We start from the raw sequence: 27,726 nt of genomic DNA, 5'->3' as shown, positions 1-27,726 counted from the left end.
CGACCATTCCAAACATCCTGAGGTCGAAATCGTCACCGGCACCAGTGCAGACTGCGTGATTCCCAAGATTGAGAAAATCATTGCCACCCATGGAGCCATGAGAGAACTCAGAACGGACAATGGACCGCCATTCCAGGGTCAAGACTTTGCGGAATATCTCTCGTCCCTAGGAACCCGTCACAGGCGCATCACCCCGAGGTGGCCTCAAGCCAATGGGGAGGCCGAGAGGTTCATGAGGACTTTAAATAAGGTAATTTGCATTGCGCATGATAAGGGACAGTCAGTGGAAATGGCTATTTTCACTTTCCTTCGTAGCTATCGACAGACCCCACACTCCACAACGGGGGTAGCTCCTGCACACCTTCTCCTGGGGCGGGTAATAACGGACTCCATTCCCCATCACCCCCAGTGGGCACCTGAACTAATAGATGAACATACAGTGGAAATGAGGAGACGTTCCGCATGCGATAAGATCAGCAAGAAACGTAGGGCCGTGGCCCCCCACTTCAAAAGAGGTGACCTAGTGCTCCTCAAGAATCGGGCCACTGGTGGCAAATTCAAACTCAGTTACGAAAAGCGACCATGGCGAGTCAGTGGTGTGAAGGGCACCCGCATCACGGCCACTCGAGGACGAGACAGGGTGACTCGCAACGTGTCTCACTTCAAACTCTACCACCCTGCGAGCAGCGAGCCAAGGCGCCAGCAAGGCGACAGAGAAACCGAAACTGCAACTACGTTGCCGCCTGGTGAATCAACATCTCAGCCCGAGGTCAGGCCACGTGACGAGCAACAGGTTTCTAGTGAGGAAATGGGCGGCGACACGGAGGCCCTGGATGAGGCCCCAGATCCGGAGGGGGCCGACAATGAGGCGCCAGGTCCTGAGGTGGAGGCTGGAACAGAGCTGATGACTCATCGGGGGTCCCAACGCCAACTACGTGCGAACCCCACCCCCTCCGGTTGGCTGAGGGACTACTTTACGTAAGACTGTTCTCATTTACATATACGTCTATGATGTTTGAACTGATTGCACTGGCATTTTGAAAGACGCTGAAGGTTTCGGTCCTGATAGTATTAAGACAATGAGCATGATCAGACCATGTTTACGGTTTTGCAGTTTGTTCTTGGTTTTTGTTTTGTTTCCTTGTTTTAGGAGGAATGTTATGTTCCTGAAGGTCCGCCCCGAGGTCCGGAGGGACGGACAAGTTGGTCATGTGACCGCCCTATAATAAAAAGCGGTCGAGCACGTGAGAGGGCGTTCAGAGAGAGACGCGCCGACCGAACAAGCAACTTTATTCCCAGTGTCTGGCTGAGTTTATTCTAGGGCCACGTGTTAGGCCTAGTCAGGGTTAGATGCCCCTTGAGTGTAGATCACCCGACACAACAGTATCTGTTGCCGATCAGGGTCGGACTGGCCATTCTGTCTCTGGTATTTCCCCAGTAGGCTGTGGGCTTTTGATTGTTTTTGCTAGAGTTGATTTTAATTTCCAGCCCGGCTCTGGTTGGCTTTCCGAACAGGATACCTTGTAAATTGGGTTGATGGGTGTTAACCTAGAATATAATCATTGAAATAAAGAATTAAGGCTCTGAAAGGTAAGTCTTTCAATCAAAAAGTGGGTTGTCTTCTCCACAGAAGGCCCCTCACAGGGCCCCTTAAGCATTAACAATATGAGGATCAGGGCTGGGGTCTTGCAAAGGGTACGCCCACAGTAGGGAAGTGGACAGAGGGATCTGGGCGTGTACATTAGTGCTACAGCATCATTCCATAGGTTAGAGGTGCAACAGATTACCTGTTTCCTTGGAGATCGTAGATAATGTGGACACTCTCTAGGAAGTTTATTACAAGTTCAGAAATCTTTATACATGCACCCTAATCTGAGTAGCCTGCATATTAAGAAAGAAAACATATGCCCCAGTGAAAGTCAGTGATTTGGTATCATAACTCTGAGGGGTTTTCCCTTACCTATACGCCGCAGCCAAGTTTGACTTCCAAGGTGGCGTATCTCTTCGGCGGACTCCTGTCTGCGCATCATTTTTTCTGATCTCAACGTGCCATGAAGTTCCTGGCCAGCATCTAGTATTCTTCTTCCAGCTCGCGTTTGGGCCACTAAGGAATGTTTGGGTGTCACTCTTCTTGTAGGCTTCTGCGTTTTCCGCATGCAGGAGAAATACTACAAACATGACGCATTAAAGTGCAGTTAAATAATTGATTTGGAAGTATTTACCCATAGTGTTTTACTATTTATTCCCTTGTTACCAATACATTTTTATCTTGATTTTTTAAAGGTACTTTCATGTATAATAACCCAATTCAAGATGGCGGAACCACTTCTGGAATTAGATATGGATGTCTGTTTTGAGTTCAAATATTTTGTAATTGTATCTGTTATATTTCACTGTTACTGGACTCTGTGGAATTTTTACCTTCTCCAGTTTCTGCTTGTAGTTTTGCTCTTCGCCTAGCTGCTTGGCCTGATCACTTGGATGATTTTTGCTGCTCTCCAGTATTTTCCCTTCCTGCTGAAGATTATACTCTGAAGCAATACTACGTTCCTAGTTAAAATTTGGCGTTATTTCAGAAGATGACTAACAATTCCTATGCACAAAGAAGATATACCACCTGTCGCCAAGAAGACCTGCTCTTGCCTGGTTGTGATGCCAACAAAAAATGATTTCCAAGAATTACGGATAGGAGGCAATGACTTTCAAGTCCAAAGTCTAACCACTGAAAATGACTTGGTTTACTGCAAAAGGCTCCTCCTTTGCTGGTTTGGCAGAATTGAAACTCGATGGGAACCCTCAGAAACTAAAGGCATTTTTGGTCACTTGACAGATCCATTTCACAATTAAGCCTCACATTTATGGTAGTAATAGATCTAAGGTAGGCTTGGTTGTCAGCATTACTATGGGAAGTGCTTTGGCATGGCCTGTGCCTTTAGTTTCAGATGCTAATCCATTTCTGGACAATTCTCTTGCGTGACACAAGGAATTCAAAAGACATTTGATTGCTAAGATTAGGTACTCTGCCCAAGAGGGACTTTTGGAATTCAGCCAAGGTTCATTTGATCTACATACCTACATTGTCAAATTCAAGGGTTTAGCTAGGGTGGTTGACTGACTAGTCTCTGCTCTTTTAACCCTATTTCCAAAAATGCTCAAAGAATAAACTGAAGGACAAACTTGCTAAGCCAGCATTTCTGCAAGATCTTCAACTGGCTATTCAGATTGACAGTTGTCTTCACGAAAGGTGAATCTAACATTGTAAACAATCATTGTCAAACCCTCATGTCAACCAGTGTTCAAGTTTCCATCTAAGCCTTCCGATTGGGAAGATGTGCTCATGCAAATGGGTAACACTCAAGGTCCTTTGACTGAGGCAAAGAATCCAACATGGAATAATTTAGGACTGTGCTAATATTATGGTCTGAAAGGTTTTCTTCAGAGTTATTGCACTGTACACCTTGTTCCTTATTCTAAGAACTAGGAAGCTCACCCCTAGTGCAGGGATAGAGGCGAATAATAATTATTCATGCCTGCCGTCACCTCTGAAATGTTTCAAGTTTTGTCATCCTGGAAGGGGAACTACTATTCCAGCCTCACCATCTCTTGGTGACAGTTCTTGTTGAGAGTCTGTTCAAGGGGTAAAATATTTACCAAATTGGGTCTGAGAGGAGCCTATCTCCCGATCTGGATTCAGTGAATTTATGAATAGAAAATAGGTTTCAGAATACCATTTATGCACTTTGAGTGTTAAGTGATGAAGTTCATCCTCCGTAATGCCCCAGCCAGTTTCCGGCACTTTATGAATACTATCTTTTCTGCCTTGTCCTCCAGACAATGGTTTTCTACTTAGATACCCTTCCCTGCAGGCCATCTGTCTCATGTTGAGGAAGTCCTGCATCATCTGAGAGAAAACAAATTGCTGGCCAAACTTTAAAAGCATCTGTTTTAAAAAGATTTTGTAGACTATTCAGGCTATAATCTTTCCGCTGAAGGAACTGCCATGGACACCCAGTAGGTTCAAATCATTCTAGATTGGCCCAATCCCACTTCCATAAAAGAATCACAGAGCTTTTTAGGTCTAGCAAATTGCTGCATGAAAATAATCAAGTATTTCTTCAAGCTTGTCTTTCCAATCACTGATTTGCATAAGAAAACAAGACCTTTCCACAAAGTTGTAGTTCAACCTAGCGTTAGAAAGGCTGAAAAATATTTTTTTCAAGCTCCCATATTACAACAGCCCTTAATTCTTGAGACGTATGCCTGTGAACCACCTGTGGGAGCAGCCTTGTTTTATCTATGTCATGATGGAGAAGAACATCAATTTGCCTTCTTCTCCTAAAAAAGTATTCAATTTAGGTGAAATACAGGCAGTTTTGAGTAACTGTTCTTATTGACCACAGAAATCTGTTCTTATTGACCACATAAATATACTTCTATACTCTCGGGTGGTATAAGTATATACACCTCTTATTAGCTTGCAATAAAATATGTGTGACAAAAGGAGTAGAACCAGGGAGTTGACATTATAATAGCAGTGATTTCTCTAGGTCCAGAAGAATAACCAATAGGGCTATGGCTAGAAACATGTTAACCGTTTAGGAATTAGGAGCATTGCCTCCTTTTACTAAACAGCTCCCCTGCTTTTAACCGACTAGGGGTCATAATAAAAACAAAACCTACTAGCCAGGTATTTTTTAAACAGAATTCACTCCAGCTCAAATCACCCTCCCACTCCTCCCCCCGGGATTATCTATTTTGTCATTTTATAGTCGCTCAAAGTGCCCCTGCGTAACTCGTAGGTCACAGCACGCCCCATTCCACAGCAGAACAAGAAGGAACCAAAGATGAAGCATGCCTCAAGGGGTAACCCTTGTGGCTGAGGTTTAGACTGCTTAGAATAGGGTTCTTGAATGTACCTCAGTTAGGGAATGTTGTATTATGTTGTTATATTATTTAAATTGTGTTTCTTATTTTTACTAGAGCACCATAGCATGGCCTCTGTCTAGGACCTTGGACGAGCCTCATTGAGAAACCAAAAACCCTTAAAAGGGTTGAGGATAAAAGCTAAAAATTAGGGAACGGCCAAGCCATTATTGTACATGCCCAGGAATAGTTATCTAGAGTCACTTGAAAGGCACAAGGTGAGGAGTGCCGCAGAAATGGAAAAGGAGCCAACTTGTATTTAGAATCACGACAAGAAAGCCACCATCCACTTTTACATATCGGTTCAGGTGACAGTGCTGTGTAGAAATAAGGCCCATGGTTGAGCAATATTCTGTAAGTCATACAGAGAACCTTGAAGCCAATCCATTGGGGTGAAAATAACCTTTTGAGAGGTTGCAGAAATGGCCCATGTAACAAAGATGGGGGGGGCTGCTACATTTTGCAGAAACTGCACATAGTAGAGAAGATATAGAAGGAGGTACAACAAACGATAGGTGACTTAGTTATACACAGGAGTTGCAAAATATTTGTTGTTCTTTGAGGGTGAACTAAAACACAGTTGGTTTCACCATAGCTGGTGTGGTGAGTAAAAGCAGATAGGTAAGGCAAGACCTAAATCAAAATGAGTCACTGTTTTTTTTAACCTCACAAGCTGATTCCAGATATCATGATCAGTCGTAGAGAAGGCTCGTATATCTACAGGCAGTGGCCAACAACTAGAAGCATGCTTGTAGGATGTATTAGGTTTCTGGTTCTTGTTTCTTGGTGCTCATTTATTCATTGATGCCTTACAAGCTGAAATTACTTTGATACCATTCTCAGTTGAAGAGGAAATGTTGTCCTTAAACCGAGTGTGGTCAGCAAAATTGAAGAATGAAAATTGTAGGCTAAACACCTTCCCTGTGTAGTCACCCTGGATTTTTTGCCTTTTGCTGGACCTTATGTTTTTTGCTAGTGTTTAAAACTCTGTTTGCTTAACACTTTAACTAGTAGTGCTGTGCCCGTGTACCCCTTTTGAACATGGTTGGAATGGTATACTTCCAATGTGCTTATTTAACTTGCCTATAAGCAGTGCCAGTGGAATTATGTGGAAGAGTAGGACCAAAATATGAGGCAAGGTTGACAAAATTATGCAGCAAGAAAGGGGAAATTATGCGGCAGAATGCAGCACATATTTTATCTCATAATTTTATAATTTCTACACCTGGTAACAGTGTTTACGAAAAGAGTTCACACTAATTAGCACCCATTTCACCCCCAAATACAGCAGTTAGCAACTGAAAGATAGCCAGTCAACCTTTGCAAAAGCCTTCTGGTGTGCAGGAACCCGAGTTGCCATTTTGTTATGTAACTTTTGATCTATTTCAGGAAGAAACAAAATCTTTTTTTGGTTGAAATCTGTAGATTATGCGGCAGATGGTGGATTATGTGGCAAATTAATAATGATGTGAAAATTGTAGCAGCTGCTGATTCGCATAAATTGAGTTGCCCTGCCTATAAGTCCCTAGTAAATGGCACAAAAAAATCCTAGAGCCTGGGATTTAAATGCCACTAGTGGGCTGAGGTACCTATGGTACCATCTACTATTGTTGAAGTGGAAACATAGCTACTGACCTACCATTGTATCCAGAATGTAACCGTGCAAGACCTGAACTGTGGTCTGTCAAAATAAACCCTTTGACAGGAAAAAATATGCCTTTTAAAAATGAATAAGTCACATGTATGTATCTCTTGTCGCCCACAAGGTGGAGTGCATGGCATTTATAAGTAGTACATGTAGAAAGTTAACATGTTCCTACAGTGACTTGTCCCAAAAGCTATTTTCACTTTAGGAAGAATAGTTGACCCGTAGAGAAACCATTGAAAGAAGCATAACAAATGAATACTGTATCTCAGGAAAGGGACCAGGTAGAAAAATAATTAAACCACACATTTAAATAGTTTTTAAAATCCAATTCAGTGGTGAAGTTTTTTTTTATTATTAAGGAAAAGTAACTTTTACGAAGTTAACTTTTACCTACCTGAATCGCCAGAAAAGGAATTAGCATAAGTCTCTGCCAGCATTTGCTCAAAAATTGTGAAATACATCCTTGGGGAATGAGCTGACCTGAATGAGCATGAGAATGAGCAGAGATCACCCCTCCTCTGAACTTTACAGATTATGCAGGGTGGGGTCTCTGGGTAGCCTTTATGACACAACAGTGTCAAATCCTGATTGGCAGGTCTGTTGAGCCACATGTAACAATTGGGGCATATTTGGAAGGAAGAAACAGGATGACAAGACAGTTGTTGTGTAGCCACTGTCTGGTTGCTGGTGGACCCTGCTTTTGTCTTATAAGGATTCTGTCTCTGGGTTTGTAATGGACAAAATGCCTGCCTCAAACTCGTTCTTAGTGTTAGATGAAGGAAGACATTAGGATTACCATGCTGCAAGCTTACTGTGGCCAAAGACTTTTGCTATCTTGAAAATGCCCTGTCATGTGGCATTTTGGGTCTGTTTGCAGCACGACAGGCAGTAACTGCTTCAGAAGTGGTTATGGTTACCCCAGGGAACGTATACCCCATTCCCACCTTCTAGCTCGTGCCATGTATAAATGTTGCATCTCCAGGCTCCCATTTCAGAATACTTCATAGCCCTTGGGAAGATCAGGTTATTACCTGAGAGGAACCCTGAAGGACTGGACCTGCTCCCTCTTGTAAACAGGACAATGAAGTGGACTCCAAAGGTCAGTTGAGTACCCGCCTGTGTGACTACAGTATTACATGAAGCTGTAAAAGGCCCTTACTTGGATGTGCCCACCTGATCACTCGCAAGAGGACTTGGACTTGACCCTGCTGGTGACCTCTGGATGAAAGACCTTCAGTATCTCCAGAACAAGAGCTCAGTTACTCCCTTCCTAATTTCTCAGGCGAGCATGGACCTTTTCCCATACTTACATAAAATACTAGATTCATTTCTGCAAAACCCAATTCTACGGCTGAGGGTTGGGATCGACTCTGGATGTCGGATGCCAGGGCTAAAATCAAAAATAGCTGAAAACCTTGGTCCGAGTTCTCGTAAGCGGGGTAGAATTTTCTCAGTGAGCCACCTATTGATGGACTTTGTATTCTTCCCAGATAGAAGGAAGAAGATTATCTGGCCTTTTAATAACAAGCAGTAAAAATGCAATAGGTCTCGCCTTTAATTAAGTTAAAGCCATTTGCTTTGCTATACAATACCGTTAGCAAAGCAAATGGTTTTAACTTAATCAAACCTCCTCCCCCGGCCCCGTTACTTACTTACCTTCATCCTTCATTGGGTAACCCGCTTCCGATGTGTTGGCTAAACAAAACTGCAAGCTGGCGGCATAGATCCACAATACCTCGGTTTACTTTAATATTAATTATGGACATCCTGATAGCGGGAGTGGCTGCGCATCCACATGGGAGGAAGAGAAAAGTGTAAGAACAGAGCCAGCCATGTTTGCAGATTTTACATCTTGTCCAAACAGTTGCCCAGAAGCAAGAACTTGTGGGTGGTGAGGGTGGCTTGGAGTCTTTTTTCAGTTTCACGTATCCCTTGGCTCATTTAAAATATACAGCGCCTTGATACCTTCAGGTTGAGTGCACTTCATAAATGTAATTCCATTTAATTTCAAAGCAAGTGGAGCAGCTGACACCTGGGCACTGAATATAGGGGTGCTGGAAGACTGCAGGCAGGAATTAAAGGGACTACCAGTGGATAATGTCACAATCAATCTCATAACCCTAGAAGATGTCATCAAAGAAAGTACCATCCTAGAACGCCTACTGTTATACTGTTGCTGTTAGTTAGAGCTGCAGGACTGAAGGGTGGGGGGGGAGGCGGGGGGATATGTATTTTCTGTACTCTGGGCGGCCCTTTAAGGAAGAAATCTTGCATGAGCAGCACGTACATAGAGAGAATGTTCGCCGAAGATTCGGCCCTTCCTTGCCTTTTATTCAATTATGTGAATTATGATGCAGCAACCCAATGCTGCCAGTTGCAAATTAACATGGTGTAAACGGTCCGCATTCAAGGAAATGTGGGGTAGTGTGGTGGAGGGGGTGAAATGGGCCTAAACTTGATATGCAGCTTTACATTTCAGGATGGAACCAATGCCATTTGTCAACACCTGCACAAAATCATAAGATCCTATGCTAGGCTTTCTACCACCTAGTGTTTTAGACCCAGGTTGGTACCCCCTTAGGTCGGTAGTGATGTGTTTCTAGCCGGCAGACTGATGTCGACTATATTAGGAGGATGCCCTGATTAGGACACTGGTTTTGAGATGAGAAACATGGCTTTGCTAGTGAGACTGACTGAATGAGTCCCTTGTGATTGTGATCATTTGGCTTTGCACACTGCACTTTATGATGTTCTAGTTGGCAAAATGAGCTGCATGCTAGAGGTTAATCTGTTGCTCTTCTAAACGTTTTAATACGTGTGGGATAATTAGTTGCTGACCTTCTATTGAGTAGAAATGTTACCTTATATACTGTTTTTTATTTATTAAAGGCTGATGACATGTTGGTTGAATTGATTTAATTAAGTGCTATGTATTGCTGATTTTATTATATTTGTAATTGTATATGTCCATGAATTGGGTTAATGTGCAATATTACTGTAAGAATGTATTTCTTCTGATTAAAGAATTGATTGTGATTGATTGACCTCTACATGTCGTGATTGTGATCATTTGGCTTTGCACACTGCACTTTATGATGTTCTAGTTGGCAAAATGAGCTGCATGCTGTTGGTTAATCTGTTGCTCTTCTAAACATTTTAATACTTGTGGGATAATGCGCTGCTGACCTTGAATTGAGTAAAAATGTTACCTTATATACTGTTTTGTATTTATTATAGGCTGATGACGTGTTGGTTGAATTGATTTAATTAAGTGCTATGTATTGCTGATTTTATTATATTTGTAATTGTATATGTCCATGAATTGGGTTAATGTGCAATATTACTGTAAGAATGTATTTCTTCCGCATAAAGAATTGTGATTGATTGACCTCTGCGAGTCTTTAAGTGCCTCTCTTGAGTTCCTGTGTTGCTTTGGAACTTTACTCCATCGCGGCCGACCTCAGCTCGTGCCTAGGTCTCAGTCTACTGCGACAATTGAATATCTTTGTCCATTTTTGCTCTATTTCTACTTAAAACATTTAAAAATCATACCTCTAGTACACCTTATTGGATTTTTGTCATTTGGCTTTTAAAATTGTACCCTACATTTCTAATTTTGTTATGGATTGTTATTGTTTGGCAATTCTGACTTTATTAATGTTTTCATACTGCATACATATTTAAGTAAGCCTGTGTGCTCTGTGTCATAGCTACCAGGGAGTGTGTGTGTGTGTTCGCCCTCTCTTTTTGCTTTAGGGCATGGAGCTGTACCCCAACCCTACATTCTTCATGCAGTTGAGAACAAGCCTATGATTAGGCTGGAGATTCTTGTTCGGAGTAAAGAAAGGTCTAGGAAACTCCATGTTGGGTTGGGCCTATAAAGGAAGTCACTATGGTAGGTCTAACAGAAGATAAGGAAGACTCTGAGGGAACATTTCATATCTGTGGAGGCTGCTGCCTCCAGCCACTGGCCTTCCTGTTAAAAGAATATGTCTGAAGATTGCAAGTGAATGTTTGAACTTTACTGAAATAGAAGCATTATTGGGGACTGCATGCAGAACAGTCAAGTCATAATTGACACTCTACAAATCCCCCTTTACACTCCACATTCCAGCATTCATTCCATGTCCATGCTTCCCTTTTAATCTTTTAATATTCTCACACCATGACCATTGAAGATGCGGACACACACTCTCTCACACACACACACACACACACACACACACACGCACCCACACACGCACACACACGCATACACACACACACACACACACACACACACGCACACACACACACACACACACACACACACACGTTAAAGAAGCAACAGCATTTATCTTCCACCTAGTAAGAAACAACAAGGTACATAACTAACTTAAAAGTTAATGTTTATTTGTCCCAGATATCCCAATAAAAGATCCTATAAAAATCCTACAGCAACTATGAGTTCTTCATTTAGCTTCCCATTTCCACTTCCATAAACCTCATCCTTATTCTTCTCACAAGCAGAGACCTACCTACAAACATATTGCTCTCAGCTTGCTTAGGTACCTCCCTCTCATTATGTCTTATATGTATGACAACTTCCTGTAACTTCATGTTGAAATCCTCTTCAAATTTCTTAAAGCATCACCTTCCACTCTCACCACCCTTTTAAACACTTCAGTAATTTTAAAAGAACTCGATCAGCTCTCATTTCTTGGATTTTCCTAGTAACTTGATTTGCAATCTTTGACCTTCATTTGATGATTGTATTGTCAGTTGCCCGGCCTCTCATCCAGTATATGCATTTTAGCGTTATACACAAATACCTTGTGCCTCATAATCTGGTAAAAACCTCAAACCAGGTTTCCGTATTCCACAATATTTCAAAAGGCAAATGCTGCATAGCACCAGTGGGTGGTTTTCTGTACAAAAGTTACGTTGGTTTTCTAACAAATCCTTTCTTTCAAAGCTAACTTTATAGACTCTGTGATAAATCTCTTGAAATGATCCACTTGGCCATTGGCCTCAGGATGACCCGCTGGACTTGACCCACTGTTCCAGCCGTCACGTCATAGCAGCATACAGCCTGAACCACAGTGACTTGTGTCAACTGAAATGACATTTGTTGTCAGACAATGAAAGATTTTAAGCATGGTGCTTGCATTAAATCCTGTGTGTGTCAAATGCTTTATTTTGTATTTCTCCCATTCAAATTTTGTATTCGTTTTCAAAAACTTTCTTCAATTTTGCCTAAAATTCAATGTGTCCCAGAAAAGATCTGAACGAGTCTTTCAATGAAGGCTTAGACTGATAATTGATGGCTTTAGCATGGCTACTCTCAGTTTTAATACCACTCTTCGAATATTGTCCCCAAATACTCAACTTCACTTTATCCATTCTTACATTTCCTTCACCGCAAAGTTACTCTTTTCTCCCAACATATGCAGCACCCTGTTTAAACTGGCTTTATGTTCTTGCAGACACTAATATACCATCCTGTAAGATTTCTGCCCAACTTGCATATTCTAAAGTTTCTTTTATTATCATTTGAAATACCGATGTGGCACTGGCAAGCCAAATTGCATCCTCTTACAGTTGTACATCCCTTCTTGGATTGCAAACAGAATCATGTGTACAATTTTTGTCTAGAAAGATGTGATGATAGGCTCTTACTAAGTCCATGATTTAAAAGAGTGTTGCATCAGCTAGTGCAGATACCATTTCTTCTAGATTAGGAATATTTTGGCTATCTACTCAAGTGACATTATTGATGCTGTAAAGACCTATATATAATCGTAAACCTCAGCCTTTAGGGGAATTGTCCATTGGGCAACCTTTAGAGATGCTTCAGTTTGTTTGATTGTTTCTTTTTCACAAAGATCATTCAGCACATCTTTTGGTTTTCCCTTGTATGTTATTAGTATATTCCTTGCACAGTGACACATAGCTACTGTACCTTCATTTAAAAAACCTTTCTAATTTCATAACATCTCTCTAAATCCCTCAATGTAATCCACAGTGGCTTTAGGGGCAGCATTATTTTACACCATTTGCAGGCATCTACTACCACAGTACTCACTCTCTAAATGAGATCAATGTGTCCTCCAGACCCGACCATCACAATTTAGGTTGCCTCTTTCTTCTACCTAGAACTTACCCAATGTTCTCCTTCCTCTAGAGTTAATGTTTCCCATAAAAATAAGCTGCTGGGTCAATCTTATGCACAGTGTACTCCTCACTGCTTATGTCAGTAGGTAATAATTGTCTCTAACACACCACAATGCCTTAACAAGAGCCTTACCTTCTCTGGTAGACTATACACAAGAATTAACCACTAGCCCTCTCTTTGCCATCAACCACTATCATACTTCATTGTAATACCTCGAATTTCAAGTCTGCACCATCACTAAGCACAAGTATTGGGATTCAGACTCAAATTGTCATTTTCTTTTCAGTGGGTCACTATACTCATTGTGTTCTATAGCAGGGATCTCCATCTTTTTCTGTAGAAACAGCTACTTATATTCAATACAAATCATCACGACCTGCTAATATTATTAGTCTTGTAATAGTGACAACATCAGACAAGACTACATTTGTGGCCACTACATTATGCAGGGTTATTAACATTGCATAAGACAGAATGGCTAAAAGCAGTGTAAAATAAGACTCTGTTAATGCCTCTACGTGGGTAACGCATAATAGCCATAGCTGCAATGTGCCTAGCATCAAGGTACTAACACTATTAGTAAGTCTCTCCCAATGCCACGTAATTCATCACTTAGCTGTCAGCTTTGCATATATATTTGGAAATGCAACCATTTTTCCACAACATCAGCTGATGAGATCTGAAAACAAACAATTTCATCTCGGATGCAGACTTTTCAATGTTGGTATTCTTTGGTATATATTAATTCAGCCAAGCAAAAGCTCCGACTTCAGTAGGCGTGGCTGCACACAGGAGAGTCAACGGCTGTCAGCCAAAAAGCTACCAGTAGCTCATGAGCCACTTGTTGGAAAAGCCTGCTCTATAGAGTCTGCCAAACTCTACTCTTTCCCCATACCTCTTAAACTGCCACATCTTTAACAATGCATGGTATATTTCTTCTCAAGATTATTTGTTTTGCTATTTGTTATATTTTGCCACCTCCTTTTATATTAATAAGCAGCTTTTTTGAGGAGGACTGACCACTAATTTGTGTGAAATTTTTTCCTGATTGCTCAGCACCATTCACTATATTTATAGCTTTGTGCAAATTCAGATCTGATCCAGGCTTTAGTCTTTTTTTGAACTTTTTTCATCTTCATTTTAATAAGAAATTGGTCTCTTTTAAAACCTGTTCAGAGCAAATATGTTCAAAATTGCAAGTTGTCACCATTGACCTGACAACAGAAACTAATCCTTCTAAAGACTCCACATCTTTTAGTTTTGCATGAATGAAACAGTTATGCCATTACCATATTTTTGTCTATTTTCCTCACAGCTTATTGGCTGTAAAAATATTCCAGTACCACTGTGAGCAGGACCTTCCACTTTTAACTGCTATCTTACCCCACTTATAGACACAGTTAAAAGGACAAGACAAAGCTCCTAAATATATTTATAAACTTAATTGACATACAACTAAGAAAAGAAGCAGAAAGGGCAGCTGCACGTAAGGCCGCTCAATCATAAGTGACACTCTACAAAGTCAACTGTAGAGTCCATATTTCAGCAGGTTCTCCTCATCCATTCTATGATTCCCACACCACAAACATTCAGCTAAACCACAAACACAGACATGTAGTAAAGAAACCACACCACACGTTTAGGAAATCCAGATGGACAAAGTAGAAGGGAGCGACCCTTTGTCTGAGGAGAAGCCTCCATGAGAACCCTGTGAAGGAAAATGCCGAGATCAGTGTAATGGTGAGGTCTTGAGTAATGGTATGAGGTATTTAGGTGAGAGAACAGGCTTTAACATGTGCAATGCCTGTGGTTTTGTTGCTGTGGGTGCACAGTAACAAGGAATGTGACTGATTCACTGGTAGTACGGGCCGATGAATGCAAGCAGTCTACGACTAACTGTTTGAAGGACACAATTGGAGACAGAGCCACTATCAGGTATTCCATCTGTGGCATCACTCATTACTTAGATGTCAGTAGGGCTGAGTTCGGATTATTGGCACCCTAAGTAAAGTGAAATGTTATCGCCCTCTTGTACTGGGCCCCCCATGTTTGATGCTGTGAATGGCAGCCTGGCACCTGTAGCTGGTGGCGCCATATGTGGCCGCTCAGAAATGCTCTCCTGCAGCCTCCCACATTGCAGCAAGGGATCGGTATCGGGGCCGTACTGGGACCGCAAACCGGCCATGGCAATTAAGTTGGGTCTGTTGCAGGGTGAGGGTGGGGAGGGGGGTGTTTGTGGAAAATACTGCATCTGCTTTTGTTACAGGGGCCGGTATTGCTGCAAAACCGACCCCTGGTAGCAAAAACAGCCCCCAGGGGTCCAAAACCAGCCCCAGCCCTGGCGGCCCTGATCGGTATATCGAGATGGCTCATTAGAGTAGCGTTCAGAGCTGTATATTGACAGACCTCCAGTCTCCTCATTAGAGAGAATATTGGGAGGAAGAAAGGTATCTGCCTGGATAGGGAGAGCTGCACATCTGCCTGAAGATTATCCTAGCAAACTAACCCTACCTCAGCTCAAAACACAATCATCCATGTGCACAGAAGCCTTCTCCAACATGGCGTGAGACCCAGAGAAGGGCTTTAAGGATGGTGGGACACAACAAGTGCACCCTCCTTTTGTGACTGCAACTGCTACTGCCTCATAGGGCTGCAGCGGGCCAAAAGTGGTGGCATCAGTACCAATTTTAGTTAGGGTAGTCCTTTTCGGATGCCACCTTATAAGGAGCTGGCCTTCCAGCAATTCCCTTGTTTTTGATCTGCTAGTCCCCTGCAACATGGACATTCGCCCATCCATGCCAAGCTTGGATGCTGCTTGCGTGGATTACCTTTGTGTGGAAAATATGTGTGGAGGTATGTGGTGCCTATGATCATGATCACACTCACTTCCATTATGTGTGATAAAAATCCAATTGGTAATTAAGATAGGTGATTGGGGAGAGCCCAGGCTGCAGCTTTGAATCTCAGTACTCGCCTCCGAAATCCCAGAAGGCAGTTCAGTGCTGCCACGCAGTGCTGTTTAGGAGTGGAAAAAGTGGGTCCCTTTGAAACGGAGGCGTTTCCCCTGCTCTTTCATAATGATTTGTTCTCTGGTACGGCTAACCACGACAGGTTAACAGGCAGTTGAGCGGGTTCTCCTGCCTGAAGACTCCCTGCTTCAGTCCACTATCATGGTCACACTTTAGACAGACACCCTGGCTGGACCAGTCCTTTTCAAAATTGCAAAAGTGCAGAACTGCTTGGACCTAGACACAGAACTGAACTGAAGGAATACACTAAGCCTCTGTGTAGCTTCGTTATAAAGATGGTAAAGAAACTTCCAGTTGGTGTGCCAAGATTTCCTGAACAGCAACCTGGAGTCGCACACCAGTGAAGACCGGTAGAATCCATAGAGCACCAGGGATGGGATAACTAGTGCCAACTCCTATTGTCCATCTTTGGTATTGGCAACCTTGGGGAATGGACAAGTCTGCCAGGCGGAGTTGCTTGTGCCCACATTCATGAAAAAGAGCCAACTAACTGTTGAGGAGGGGGTTCAGAGGGTGCTCTTGCACATGAAGGATGCTGCTTAGATAGAGAAGGACTATGAAGCAGCCCAGATGGGACACATTGACGCTACTCGGTGACATTGAGGAGACCTGCACAGCTGTGCTGAGGGTAAGGGCTGAGGCTACAGCCCTGTCTCCAGCATAGGTAGCTTACTGACCATCCTGAATCGGGGGAAGTCAGGGAGCATATAGAAGCGTGCCCTCTGGCCAAGCATCCAGTGCCAAGAAGTACAAGTTTGCTTGGAAAAGACACTTGCTGTACTCTTTTGAGCAATAACCAGGACCCACTAGCATCAGGAAGAGACTGTACGAGCAGGACGACAACCGGTTGCTGGCACCCAGGTTTTTTAAGCTGAGGAGGTGTCTGGGCCCACATAACAACCCAAACAAAACATCCAGAACTGCACACATCTGAGGCCTCCTCTTCACTGGTGTTCGTGCTGCAGTGACTTACCTGTAGCATGCATTTGTCCGTTATGCTTAGGCTGAGACAGTCACCTCCGCTCCATGGACTGTGCCACAGGACACCATTGCAAGGGAGTTCCCGCATTTCCAGCGGTGCTGGCAGGCCCACCCTGTCCCCCAGAACTTTCTGCATATGGGGAAAGGTGCTGTGTTATTGATCTTGAATTATAACAGTGCGTGCTACTACTAACTAACTGGTGGCTGTGAACAATATGCATCACAAGATCTGCCTTCAGTGCCACTGAGATACCCCTGGTACTGGTCCCGTTAGTATCCTTTAGAAATGTTGAGCGTGCAATACGAAAATAATGTTATTTGAAACTAAAGTACTGTGATTTACTGATGATTATTTGCTTTTTATTGAGTTCTGAGTTTTTAACCCCACCCATTTCCCTGCCTAAACCTTGGACTGCTCACCCTCTCTATCCTGGAAGTTAGGTGCTAAAGGGGTGTACTTGGTGACCAGTGTTGTGTCCAACAGTAAAGTGAAGCTCCAAAACCCCAGTGGTAGCCAGCCATGAATCACTTCATCTGGGCCCAGTAACCCCTGACTCCCCGGGACTCATAGATACTCTCTCAATCTCCAACAGTGTTGATGATTATAGTGAAAATCCTAATTTTCAGACTGATATATTGAATGAAACCATTGATGCCTTTGAGGATTACTTCTCTTACTATTGTAGTAACATTGTTTGTAACTCATCATCCTTTAATGACGTCTAAACTCTTGAGTACATATAAGTCATACTCACACGGTCAGATCCTTCATTAGTTGTTTGACCCCCTCAACACACTTTCTTGAATAGATAGTCATGATAATGCACATGATATCCAGTCCACAGTTGGAGCAAAACTACACATCTCCAGCATGACAAATATGTCAGTTGAACTCACGGGTGCACGCATCTTATAGGTGAAAAAAGGAAGGTCGCAATGCCTTGGCAGCCATCATTTCCCGTCCGCTGTGAATTATGTACACCTTAAAAAATGATGGTGCCTTCTTGATACAACCAGAACATTCCAGTAATCTTCGTACTTTTATGAATGAATGAATTAATTGATTAACAAATGCATCTTTCATTCTCTACCACCACTTCCAAGCTAAACATCATGTAATGCAACATAGCATTGCATTTAAGTATTATGATTTCTGATGTTCATTGTGCTCCTGAGTCCCATTTGATATCCATATTTCTGAGGAGTAGTGTCTTCAGTCCTCTCTGGATTGCTGCTCACAATACAGCTATCTGCTTACATTTGTTATTGGAAATATATTGATGGTTATTAATTCACCATCAGCGCCAATCCTAAAGAAAGGAGACCGCATCACCACTGCCCTACCGAATCTCTGCTGTTAATCGTGCCTTTGCTTTACCTTCAATGCACCTTGGTATAGGTCTGCCCTTGCGTACGTAAACTACATGCTCTAACATTCCTTTACCCCAGGGGTCTCAGCCTTTTCTGTAGTGAGATCTACTTATGATCCGTGTAATTCATTGTCAGCTGCTAAAGGCCAATTTGTATGAGAGATCCCCACTCCCAGCTTCATTGACTTTAAGCCTAATTTCTTTGGAGTCCATACTGTGGTTTGAACAAAAGACAGATTGTAACTCCAATTACCTCTTGGTCTCACAAAATGAAGGCTGGAGTGGGCAACTGAAGGGTCAGCCAACAGAATCCAGAGATAGCATCCATAAATGTGCTGAATGAGTGCCTCTTCCTCGTCAGGGATCTTATCCTAAGCTAGTTCTGCCTCATGATTGTCATCATATATTCATTCATGCATCTGTATACTCAAAATGTGGAAAACATGTCATTTATTTGAGGGACTTGCAGTGGCCAAATTTAGACACAGAACTGGGTTTCATCCTTTTTATGTGGTGCTGATTCCTTAAACCTGAGCCAGAAGTGTGAAACTTCAGCCTGGTACCACAAAAGGCACTTTGAAAGTTTATCCATATTTAATAGGTATGTAAGTGTTTTTTATTTCTTTGAGACTTAGTTGCTTCTGTTTTCACAGCTAAAGAGTAAAGCACTGCCTTGGCTTCTAGTCGGCAAGCACTGAGACACCCTTTTGATGAAAGAAACGCTCTGCTAAAATTCATCTAGCACTTTTAATAAAACTGTCAAAATTCTTTCTAAGTATAATCCCACCCACCCTCACTATTATACCAATTATTTTTTTAAACAAACACACATTTCTCTATGTCTTGCACATGGCCAAACAGTGCCTTTGGGAGGGTTTCTCCTGCTCGTTTCAATCTCACATATAAAGGAGATTTGGCAGGCCCAGCTTTAGTGTATTCACTATTCCTAAACTTGGAAGCGTAGGTAGTAAACTCTGCGCTTTACATTTAACAAAGCACGGTGGCAGCCGATGTTAAAATCAAAGGGCCTTGCATGCACAGAACCGCTTTCAATGACTACTACATGAAAGCAGATAAAAAGCGCAGTGTAGTTAGTGAAAGCCAGCCGCGGTCCGTGCAGGTAAGAGTGGCTGGAATGCCAGAAACCAGTCCTCGGAAGCTTGTTTCCGGTCCAGGGAAGACATGGCTTGGCAGTTCGGGCTGGACTGTTCCCATGAGGCACAGGGTCAGACTGATTTGCATATAGCCATGTCTGAACTGGGGTGGCAGAGTGGGCTAAAGAACGGTGATGGATTAAACCCAGATCTTTTGACTGGGTGTGCGTGTTTGATTGATTCAGATGCTCCGTCCATCACCACCCCCTTTTGTACCGCATTAAAATCAAAGGGCCTTGTGTGCGCTGAGTTACTTTCACTGACTGCAGATATAAAGTGTGGTTACTAGAGATGCAAAGCGGCTCAGTGCACGCAAGGCCCTTTGATTTTAATGTTAGCTGTCACCAACCTTTACTATGGAAGGCAGATATAAAGGGAAACAGCCTTTACAACAAGGTTTTTACCATGTTGTTCCTTTACCACGCATTTTTAGCATGCTTGTTTTTACCACTTTTGTGTTTTACAGTGCATGCCTTTACTACTCATTTAAGGTAAGTTGGGAGGTGTGGGTGTGTCCCCCCATAAGTACATTGTTTTTATATATATAAACAATGTGTGGTAATGGCATACATTGTAAAAGCATATGGTTTTAAAAAAAATGCAAGGTAAAAAAATGCATGGCTAAGGCATGCAATGTATTTTGCCTGCATTGTTCCGTTGCACAACTGATATATACCGGTACCAGCCGACATTAAAATCAAAGCACATTGCATAAGCTGAGATGCTTTACCTCGGTAGTAACTGCGCTTTAAATCTAGTAAAGCGCTGTGGCAACCAACATTAAAATCAAAGGGCCTTGCGTGCACTGAGCCGCTTTTACTGACTGCTATGTTTATAAAGCGCGGTTACTACGGACAGGCAGATATAAAGTGCGGTGCCAGCCGACGTTAAAATCAAAGCAGCGTGCATGCGCTGAGCTGCTTTTACTGAATATGTGGCTACTAGGCCAGGGGCTCACTTACTGATCTGCTCCGCAGCTCTGCGCATTGTCAAAAGGCAGACTGAAAAGCTTTGTGCCAGCCTGGAAAAGGCAGGTGGAGCAGTTCCTGATTGTGCCAAACTTCAGGACGAACATTATGTACTACTAAGATATAATAATAATCCACATTTGTAAAGCGCGAACCATCACCCGTTAGGGTCTCTAGGCGCTGGGGGCCGTCGAGAAGATTAAGCAAGCTATTGCCCAGAGTCACATGGTGTGGGCTAATCTGCCGCAGGCCCCAGGGATCGAACCGTGATCCCCAGATTCCGGATTCAGTCACCCTGGCTGCGGCGCCACAGCTCTCAAGATCAGTTCAGCCAATCTGAACAGCGGGTTTGGGTGAGGGCGATCAAACGCAGATAACAGGATAACAAACCTAAAAAGACAACAAAGGGCTAATAAAGAATGCTGGAGCTCCGAATGAAGCCTTAGTTATTTGATGCCGGGCGCGAGCTACTCCCAGGGGGTCGGTGAGCTACTGGCAGCTCGCGGTCAACTTGTTGGAGATCCCTTCTTTACACAAACAATCAGCTCAAGAAAAGGAGACCTACCACTCTGTGCTCACTGCCAAGTCCCAGGCACAGTTTATCTCCTCACATTAGCGCCAGATCCTCTTTAGTGCACTTCATGAATGATGTTAAAATGATATATTTCCCTTATGGTAATTTTTACACAGAAACCAGGTATCAGGCTGTTTTGGTGTGTGCGCAATATCCATTCTGCAGGCTTTGACTACTTCACCTGGGGCCCTGCATCATACTGCGCCCAAAATCTGTAAACTAACGGTGATATTTTGCACCAGCTGGCTGTGTTGTTACTGTAGCGTGGTGAGGCCTGTTAACAGAATGCAAGTTTGTGGAAGAGTGCAGTAAACAAGGTTTGGGCAACAGGATGGACGAACTTGAACTGGACAGCCTAAAGAAAATAAAGCCAACAAAACGAAAGCCAGAAAATGTGAGTTACAAGCCACAAAGCCAATGGTAAGCATCAGGTGGAACGCATTCCTAAGTCAGCTTTCTGAATTTCCCCAAGATGTCTTTAGCAGTGCTGTCTGGTAGGCTGCGCCGTAAAAAAGAACCCAAACTAAGAAATTGCCACTAAGATCAACGTTACAAGCCATGTTTTGTTTTACTTAGTATCTCCTTGTACAACTCTTTGAAAGGCAGATCTGAATTAGTGAGGGTGATGAGGTCTTGAAGGACATCAACTAATTAGGCCTAGGCTCTTTTCCTCCCACTGTAGCACATGCCTACAAGAAAGATGATAACATAATTTTAATAAATGTGAGAGAGAAGGTGTGTGTTGTGAAAGGGCCTTTCGAGAGCCACTTACCCCCCCCCCCCACCCCCACCCCGTGTGCAGTAGCATAACCGATGCTACTGCATGCACAATTACACAAATATATACACATATATTTACTGAGGGGCACAGTATGGCACAGATCGGACCAAAGCAGGCAAAGTTCTCCAGTCTTGCACCTTATCTGCTAACTGTAATATAAAGACTTGGCCACACACACCCATAGGCATTCAGGGGAGCAGGTTCGGTGCTGTATCAAGCCACTGCAGGTAGATGCTTTCCAGCAGCACCCCTCTTGCAGACCAGTAAACCAACTGTTGCGGCTGATGAGGCCCGTTGAAGGGGCCAGAAGAGCCACTGTTTTAGGCAGAAGGTCGACCCACACTTGAAGCTGATGCAAGGATGTCATCTTTTAGTGCAGCTAGACTCAGATGGTGCAAGTCTGAGTCCATCTTTCTTCATACTTTATTGCACTACTAACCCCCAAAAGAGTCTAGCATTTTCCTAACAAAAGGAAAGAATTCTTCAGACCATAACTCATCACAGGTCTATTAAGGGCAGGAGTTCCCACTAATGTGACTTGGTCTCCTCAAACACAAGCCGGTAGATCGATGGTGACCCAAGCTCCAGTTTTCCACTCTTGAACTTGGAAAGTTTGCAATATAAGGAGAACCAGTCTTGCAGTAGGAGTTGTCCACTTGTGCAGCCAGACGGGTAACAATTCTACTGCCAGGAATTCATTGTTGCACCTGCAGGAACCACAGTTACTCAGGAAGCTACTGTTTTGCACTAGACTGAATACATTATTGCACACAGAGGGGTCCACTGTAAGAACGGTACTCGCTGTTACTCAAAATGGTACATTGTTTCATGTTTTAACCAGTTTTTTTTGTGAGGAACTCATTTGCCAAGATGTTTTGGGGAATAATAGTGGAAAGGCCTTGTTCGCCACAGGTGAGCAGACAATAATTACATAAAAGATGTCCTCTCTTTTAAGTGAATAACTCTTTGTGAATGTCCATCTAGCACTCCGATTATTTCTTTTTTATATTTGTGTTCTCTGGATCAGTTTTGTGCGACTTCCTCCTAGTGTTTTTGTCAAAGAACACTATATCATAATGTGAATTTGGCGAAGAGGAAATTCCACTTGCAAATGGAGGTGTGCACATTTATGCTTAGACCTACACGGTCTTTATCCGATTATTCATTCTCAATAGAAAATCCATCAAAGTTTATCTTAATTTCAAACTTGAATTTATTTGTTTCATTATTTTCAGTAGTTCAAAACTGCAATTTATTATCTGCGACTGCTTTAGCTTATACATTCAGCATTTACCCAATGCATTTCGAGTCCTAATAGACCCTTCCTCGGGGGTCTGTGTAGAAAAACAAGGAAAATAATGAGCCACTCAGCTACTATTCACACATCTATCGTAACTGATACACTGTTAACATCACAGTGCTACTTTCTAATAATACAGTGTATTTTAACTTTACAGGTTCACAATTTATGAAGATTTAGGTATTATCAATGAAATTCTCATGTTTTGATTTGATTTGCGCTACCTCATGAGATCACGCACAGAGATTTTCTCCGTATATACATTTTTTCAATATTTTTCAATATTTGCTTGTAAATTATTGCAGATCATCGAACATTGTGCATAATTGATCATTAAGTATTTTTTGTGATCATAGTGTTATGCGCTAATGAGAATTTATTATTTTTAGAGTTGTGAAGAACAGCGGTCACATGATCGCGTCTTTAGCCAATCAAATGGTCTTAAACTAAAGATAGGTAGTCCCAGTTTGTCATCGACATTCTGAGTGGCGGAAGGATTGAGGCGCAACAGGCGTTACATTCTGCAGTAAGTTTTCACAGCAAACGTTTGATTAGGTTGTCTGGCAAGTTTTGTGAAATATGAAATGTATACCGAGTTGACTTATTGCGCGTTAAGGGACATGTACACACGAAGTCAAGTGTGTTTGAACAGTTTGTATCACAATGAGTTTTGTTTGCTTTATGAAGCCAGGGTATGTTGAGTAACAACCGAACACAATTCAAGGCTTGGCAATACGTTTTAATTTGAGTTTACCATTGAAAAGTTATGTATCAGTCACAATGCCATGATGGAATATGAGAGAGTATTTGTCGCATATTGGGATATCGAGTTTGTTAAAATACACTGTATTATTAGAAAGTAGCACTGTGATATTAACAGTGTATCAGTTACGATAGATGTGTGAATAGTAGCTGAGTGGCTCATTATTTTCCTTATTTTTCTACACAGACCCCCGAGGAAGGGTCTATTAGGACCCGAAATGCATTGGGTAAATGCTGAATGTATAAGCTAAAGTTGTCATAGATAATAAATTGCAGTTTTGAACTACTGAAAATAATGAAACAAATAAATTCAAGTTTGAAATTAAGATAAACTTTGATGGATTTTCTATTGAGAATGAATAATCGGATAAAGACCGTGTAGGTCTAAGCATAAATGTGCACACCTCCATTTGCAAGTGGAATTTCCTCTTTCTCCAAATTCACACTCTCTTTTAAGTGACCACACACTGCTGCATGCACGGTGACACAATCTGAGTCATGTGCCTCAGTGATGGGACAGGCCAGCTCTGGAAGACCTGTCCTGCACCTTCAAGGAAGGGCTGCATGGTACGTAAGAGATGCAGAAGTGACAATAATTGATCTCCTGGCTTGGGGGAGTTGGCTACTCTTCCTAAGATTGTTTTTTTTGATGCAATGTCCACCAGCACCGTTGAACAGCCAGGGCCCTACTGAAGGGACATGATGGGGGCTTACATGGGAGATTTACATTGCTCTTGGAAGACAGTGCTAGTGATGAGATGGAGGAGCTGCTTGCTGCAGAGAGATAGCTAGTGGCTGGAGGATAGTCTTCGAGGCGCTATGGATGCATGAAGATCTCATACAGCTATGCTACTACATTTGGTGTATGTTTGGTGCAATAAACCAGTTGTGTTGTGTGTCTCATCTTTCAGTATGCATCCTTTCCTAGGAAGAAGGCCTCCATCCCATTGCTGATTGGCGGAAGGATTGAATGCTGGTCATGTACCGGCCCTCTGATGAGGACAGCTTCAGCAGCAGCAATCTTAGTACGCCGCCACCCAGCTGCCAGTCCAGCGAGAATGAGGACACCGACCCCGAGGGGGAGGAGAAACTGTGCACCGTATGCGGAGACAAAGCCACTGGTTACCACTTTCACGTCATGTCCTGTGAAGGTTGCAAGGGCTTCTTCAGGTGAGTGTTGGCGAAACGTGTAGGGTTCTTCAAGGCCAATTATGGCTCTACTGCCTTACTCAGGAGTGTGCTCTAAAGTTTCTCAAGGTGAAAAATTTTACAGTGTGGGTTCATTGCCTTGAAATTGGGACATTTGTTCTTTTGCCTTGATAGTTTTGTCCGTCTGCATCGATGGGCAGTTTGATCGTCTTTATTAAGAACTCTGAGTTTCACCTCTTGTATTTTGTGATACTATAGTTGAGTAGGCGAAAGTTTTTTCAAACACCCTGGAATACGAGCTGAACTTAATGTACCAATCAGCGACCAAGCCAACATGCCTGGCTTGTCACTATCACTGCAAGACTTTAAACATGCGATTGTAGCAAGGAGTGGTGGCAGCTGACTCAATCTGTAAATACTGAAATGCTGCCATTGTGTTTAGCTTATGCAGATACATTGTAAATAGTGAGCTCTTTTTCACATCCTTAGTGTAGGAAGTTACAAAGGTTTCACCCACTGAGCTATTTGTATCGCACTAAGGGCCAGATGCACTATGCATGTTTATGTGGTCTAAAGCACTTGATTCGGAGTTTACAACTGAAAATGTTTTCTTTTCTTTTATAAGAATCTCATGTTAGTAGTCTTGAAACTTTTACTAACTCCTAAAAGGGGGCTGTCCCTTCAAAATACAGAATCGTTATGATCAGTAGCCATATTTTGTGATTAAATGGCGCTGGGGTTATAATACATTCTCTTTGTGAATTAAAAATACATGTTAGGGAATAGGTGGTGGACCAGGGGGTAACTCTCAAACAAACCTTGGAAAAAAGCAAACTATTTTTTTTGTGTAACCCCTAGTAGGACACCCTCCCTGTGATGGCCGCCGATCATAGTGAGTCGCAATTTGCGGCCTACCTCCCTAATAATTATGAGGTAGATCATATTGCGACTCACTAGGATTTGGAATTTTAGACCCAGCCTGTTGCTATATGGGTCAGTTTGCAAAATTATTTATTTATTGCTCACAATAATACTGGTCGCATTTTGTGGCCAGTTTTTTTATACATATGGCCCCAAGTTTTGGCAGATTAACATAGACTGTAAACACCAAAGTAGTTGTTTCTTGTGAATGTAGACGGGCACTCTGGAAACACTATTAAAAAAATAATTTCAGTATTTAGAAACACACATACCCACAAGAGCGAGTGCTACATTAAGAGATTCTCATGAATGTTGCATTTAAGGCTTCCTGTCTCGTGACACCGTCTTCTTGAGTCTCCTTCTTTCTAGTTCATCTTTAGTAACCGAAATTTTAACACTTGTTAGACCTAAACATATCTGCAGAACAGCATAACTTTAACTCTTAAGCTTTATTTAATTTCCAATTTTATTGCACTTTTGTTTTAGTGAATTTGAAACTTTATCTTTTTTGTTAGAACAAAGTCTTTAAACGTCTACCTGAATTTGGCCATTTGTTGAGGTGGTTACTGGAAGGCTGACAAACATGAGCATTTTAATTGTAATTGTATTTATATAGCGCTTACTACCCCATAGGAGGTGTTGAAGTGCTTTTTGGCGAGTAGCGTGCTACTTTGGAACCCAAAATGGATTAGTGGTGGATTAGTATAGGGAAATATAAGTTGTTAATTCGAGTAGTGGAATTGGGAGTCTGTTGGATGTAGTAGGATAAAGAAGGAATAGAGTAGGGAAGAGTCTAGAAAGTGTTTTTTGGGAGATCATAGTACTTAAATGATATTGTGGATGATTCGAGGGTTAGAGGAAGGAAGAGTTCAGAAAGGGTTATTAAGGAGATAGAAGTAAAAAGAGGTTGGGGATGAGTCAAAGGAGGGATGGAGGAGGGAAGAGTCTAAAAAGGGTTATTGAGAGATAATAGTAGTACATTGGCTTTTGGGTTGAGTAAGACAGTGGAGATAGAGGATATATTGAAAGAGGTATAGGATGAGACATAGAGTAGTGCCTTTGCGAGAGTTTAGGTTTTTTATTCTTTTGTACAGTAGGAGTAATGTAATAAATATATAGATACATATCTACATAAAAAGGTATACATGTATATGGAAAATACTAGATATAACATGGTATTATATAAAGTCCCATATGTGCATGCATGGATAAATAGTTAGAAACTCAGACTTTTGAGTGCTGCTGTACATAAAGCTATTTTTGTGTATTTGTACTATTATTTAGGTTTTTTGGAAATGTTATGCATTTTTTAAATTTATTTATATTTGTTTATTTTCTTTTGATATTTTCCCCAATATTTCAGTAGTGAAACACTTATAGATACACTTGTTATGATCATATTTAGCCATTATGATAGATAAAATAAAATAAAACAGACCCATAAGCATATAATCAAATAACTTCTATAACATCACACATTATGGTAGACTAAAATAAATAAAGTATATAAGCAAATACCTCGTGTGTGATCTATGCAGTGACAAATATACATATTCAGCATAGAATATATATATATAATGTGACCAGGAGCCTGTGCGCTCCAAAGGCATCTTTTTTTGTCCTAAAAATAAAATCATTTGAAAAGTACCTGGTCGGTGTGGCTCGATCTTCTATAAGTAATAGATCAATTTGTTAAGCAGACCTTGAAGAACATCTATATATTTTTAAGCTGTAAGTAGTATGTATATATTTACAAAGAAATATATAGATCATAATACATACATATAATCAAATTGTACATGTTAAACATACACCGGAAAATGCTGTGCATTTGTGTTGTGAGTATGGTGGTCATTTAGGAACGAGCCAACTCTTGAGTAGTCTTCTGAAGATAAGATAGTTATCGTTGAATCTTGTGCTTGGGGGTAATGAATTCCATAGTTTGGCTGCCTGAACAGAGAAATATATACCACCTATGTTTTTTTACTTGTATGCTGGGATTTTGAGGTGAG

The 27,726-nt window shown here is 41.9% G+C and overlaps 1 protein-coding gene across 2 annotated transcripts in view; it reads left to right on the top strand.

The window, feature by feature from the left end:
• NR1I3 (nuclear receptor subfamily 1 group I member 3) overlaps positions 1 to 27,726 on the top strand; it is an 832,555-nt gene that overhangs the window by 220,236 nt on the left and 584,593 nt on the right. For both annotated transcript variants that reach the window (XM_086945035.1, XM_086945036.1), the window contains exon 2: positions 24,573 to 24,814. In XM_086945035.1, coding sequence (XP_086801161.1) covers positions 24,615 to 24,814 — 200 coding nt within the window. In that variant the 5' untranslated portion in view covers positions 24,573 to 24,614. The remainder of the gene's footprint in view (positions 1 to 24,572; positions 24,815 to 27,726) is intronic.

This window comes from Lissotriton vulgaris, chromosome 12, assembly GCF_964263255.1.
Source record: "Lissotriton vulgaris chromosome 12, aLisVul1.2, whole genome shotgun sequence".
Taxonomy (NCBI): domain Eukaryota; kingdom Metazoa; phylum Chordata; class Amphibia; order Caudata; family Salamandridae; genus Lissotriton; species Lissotriton vulgaris.
Note: the sequence above shows the minus strand (reverse complement) of the source record. Positions and strands in the feature narration are given on the sequence as shown.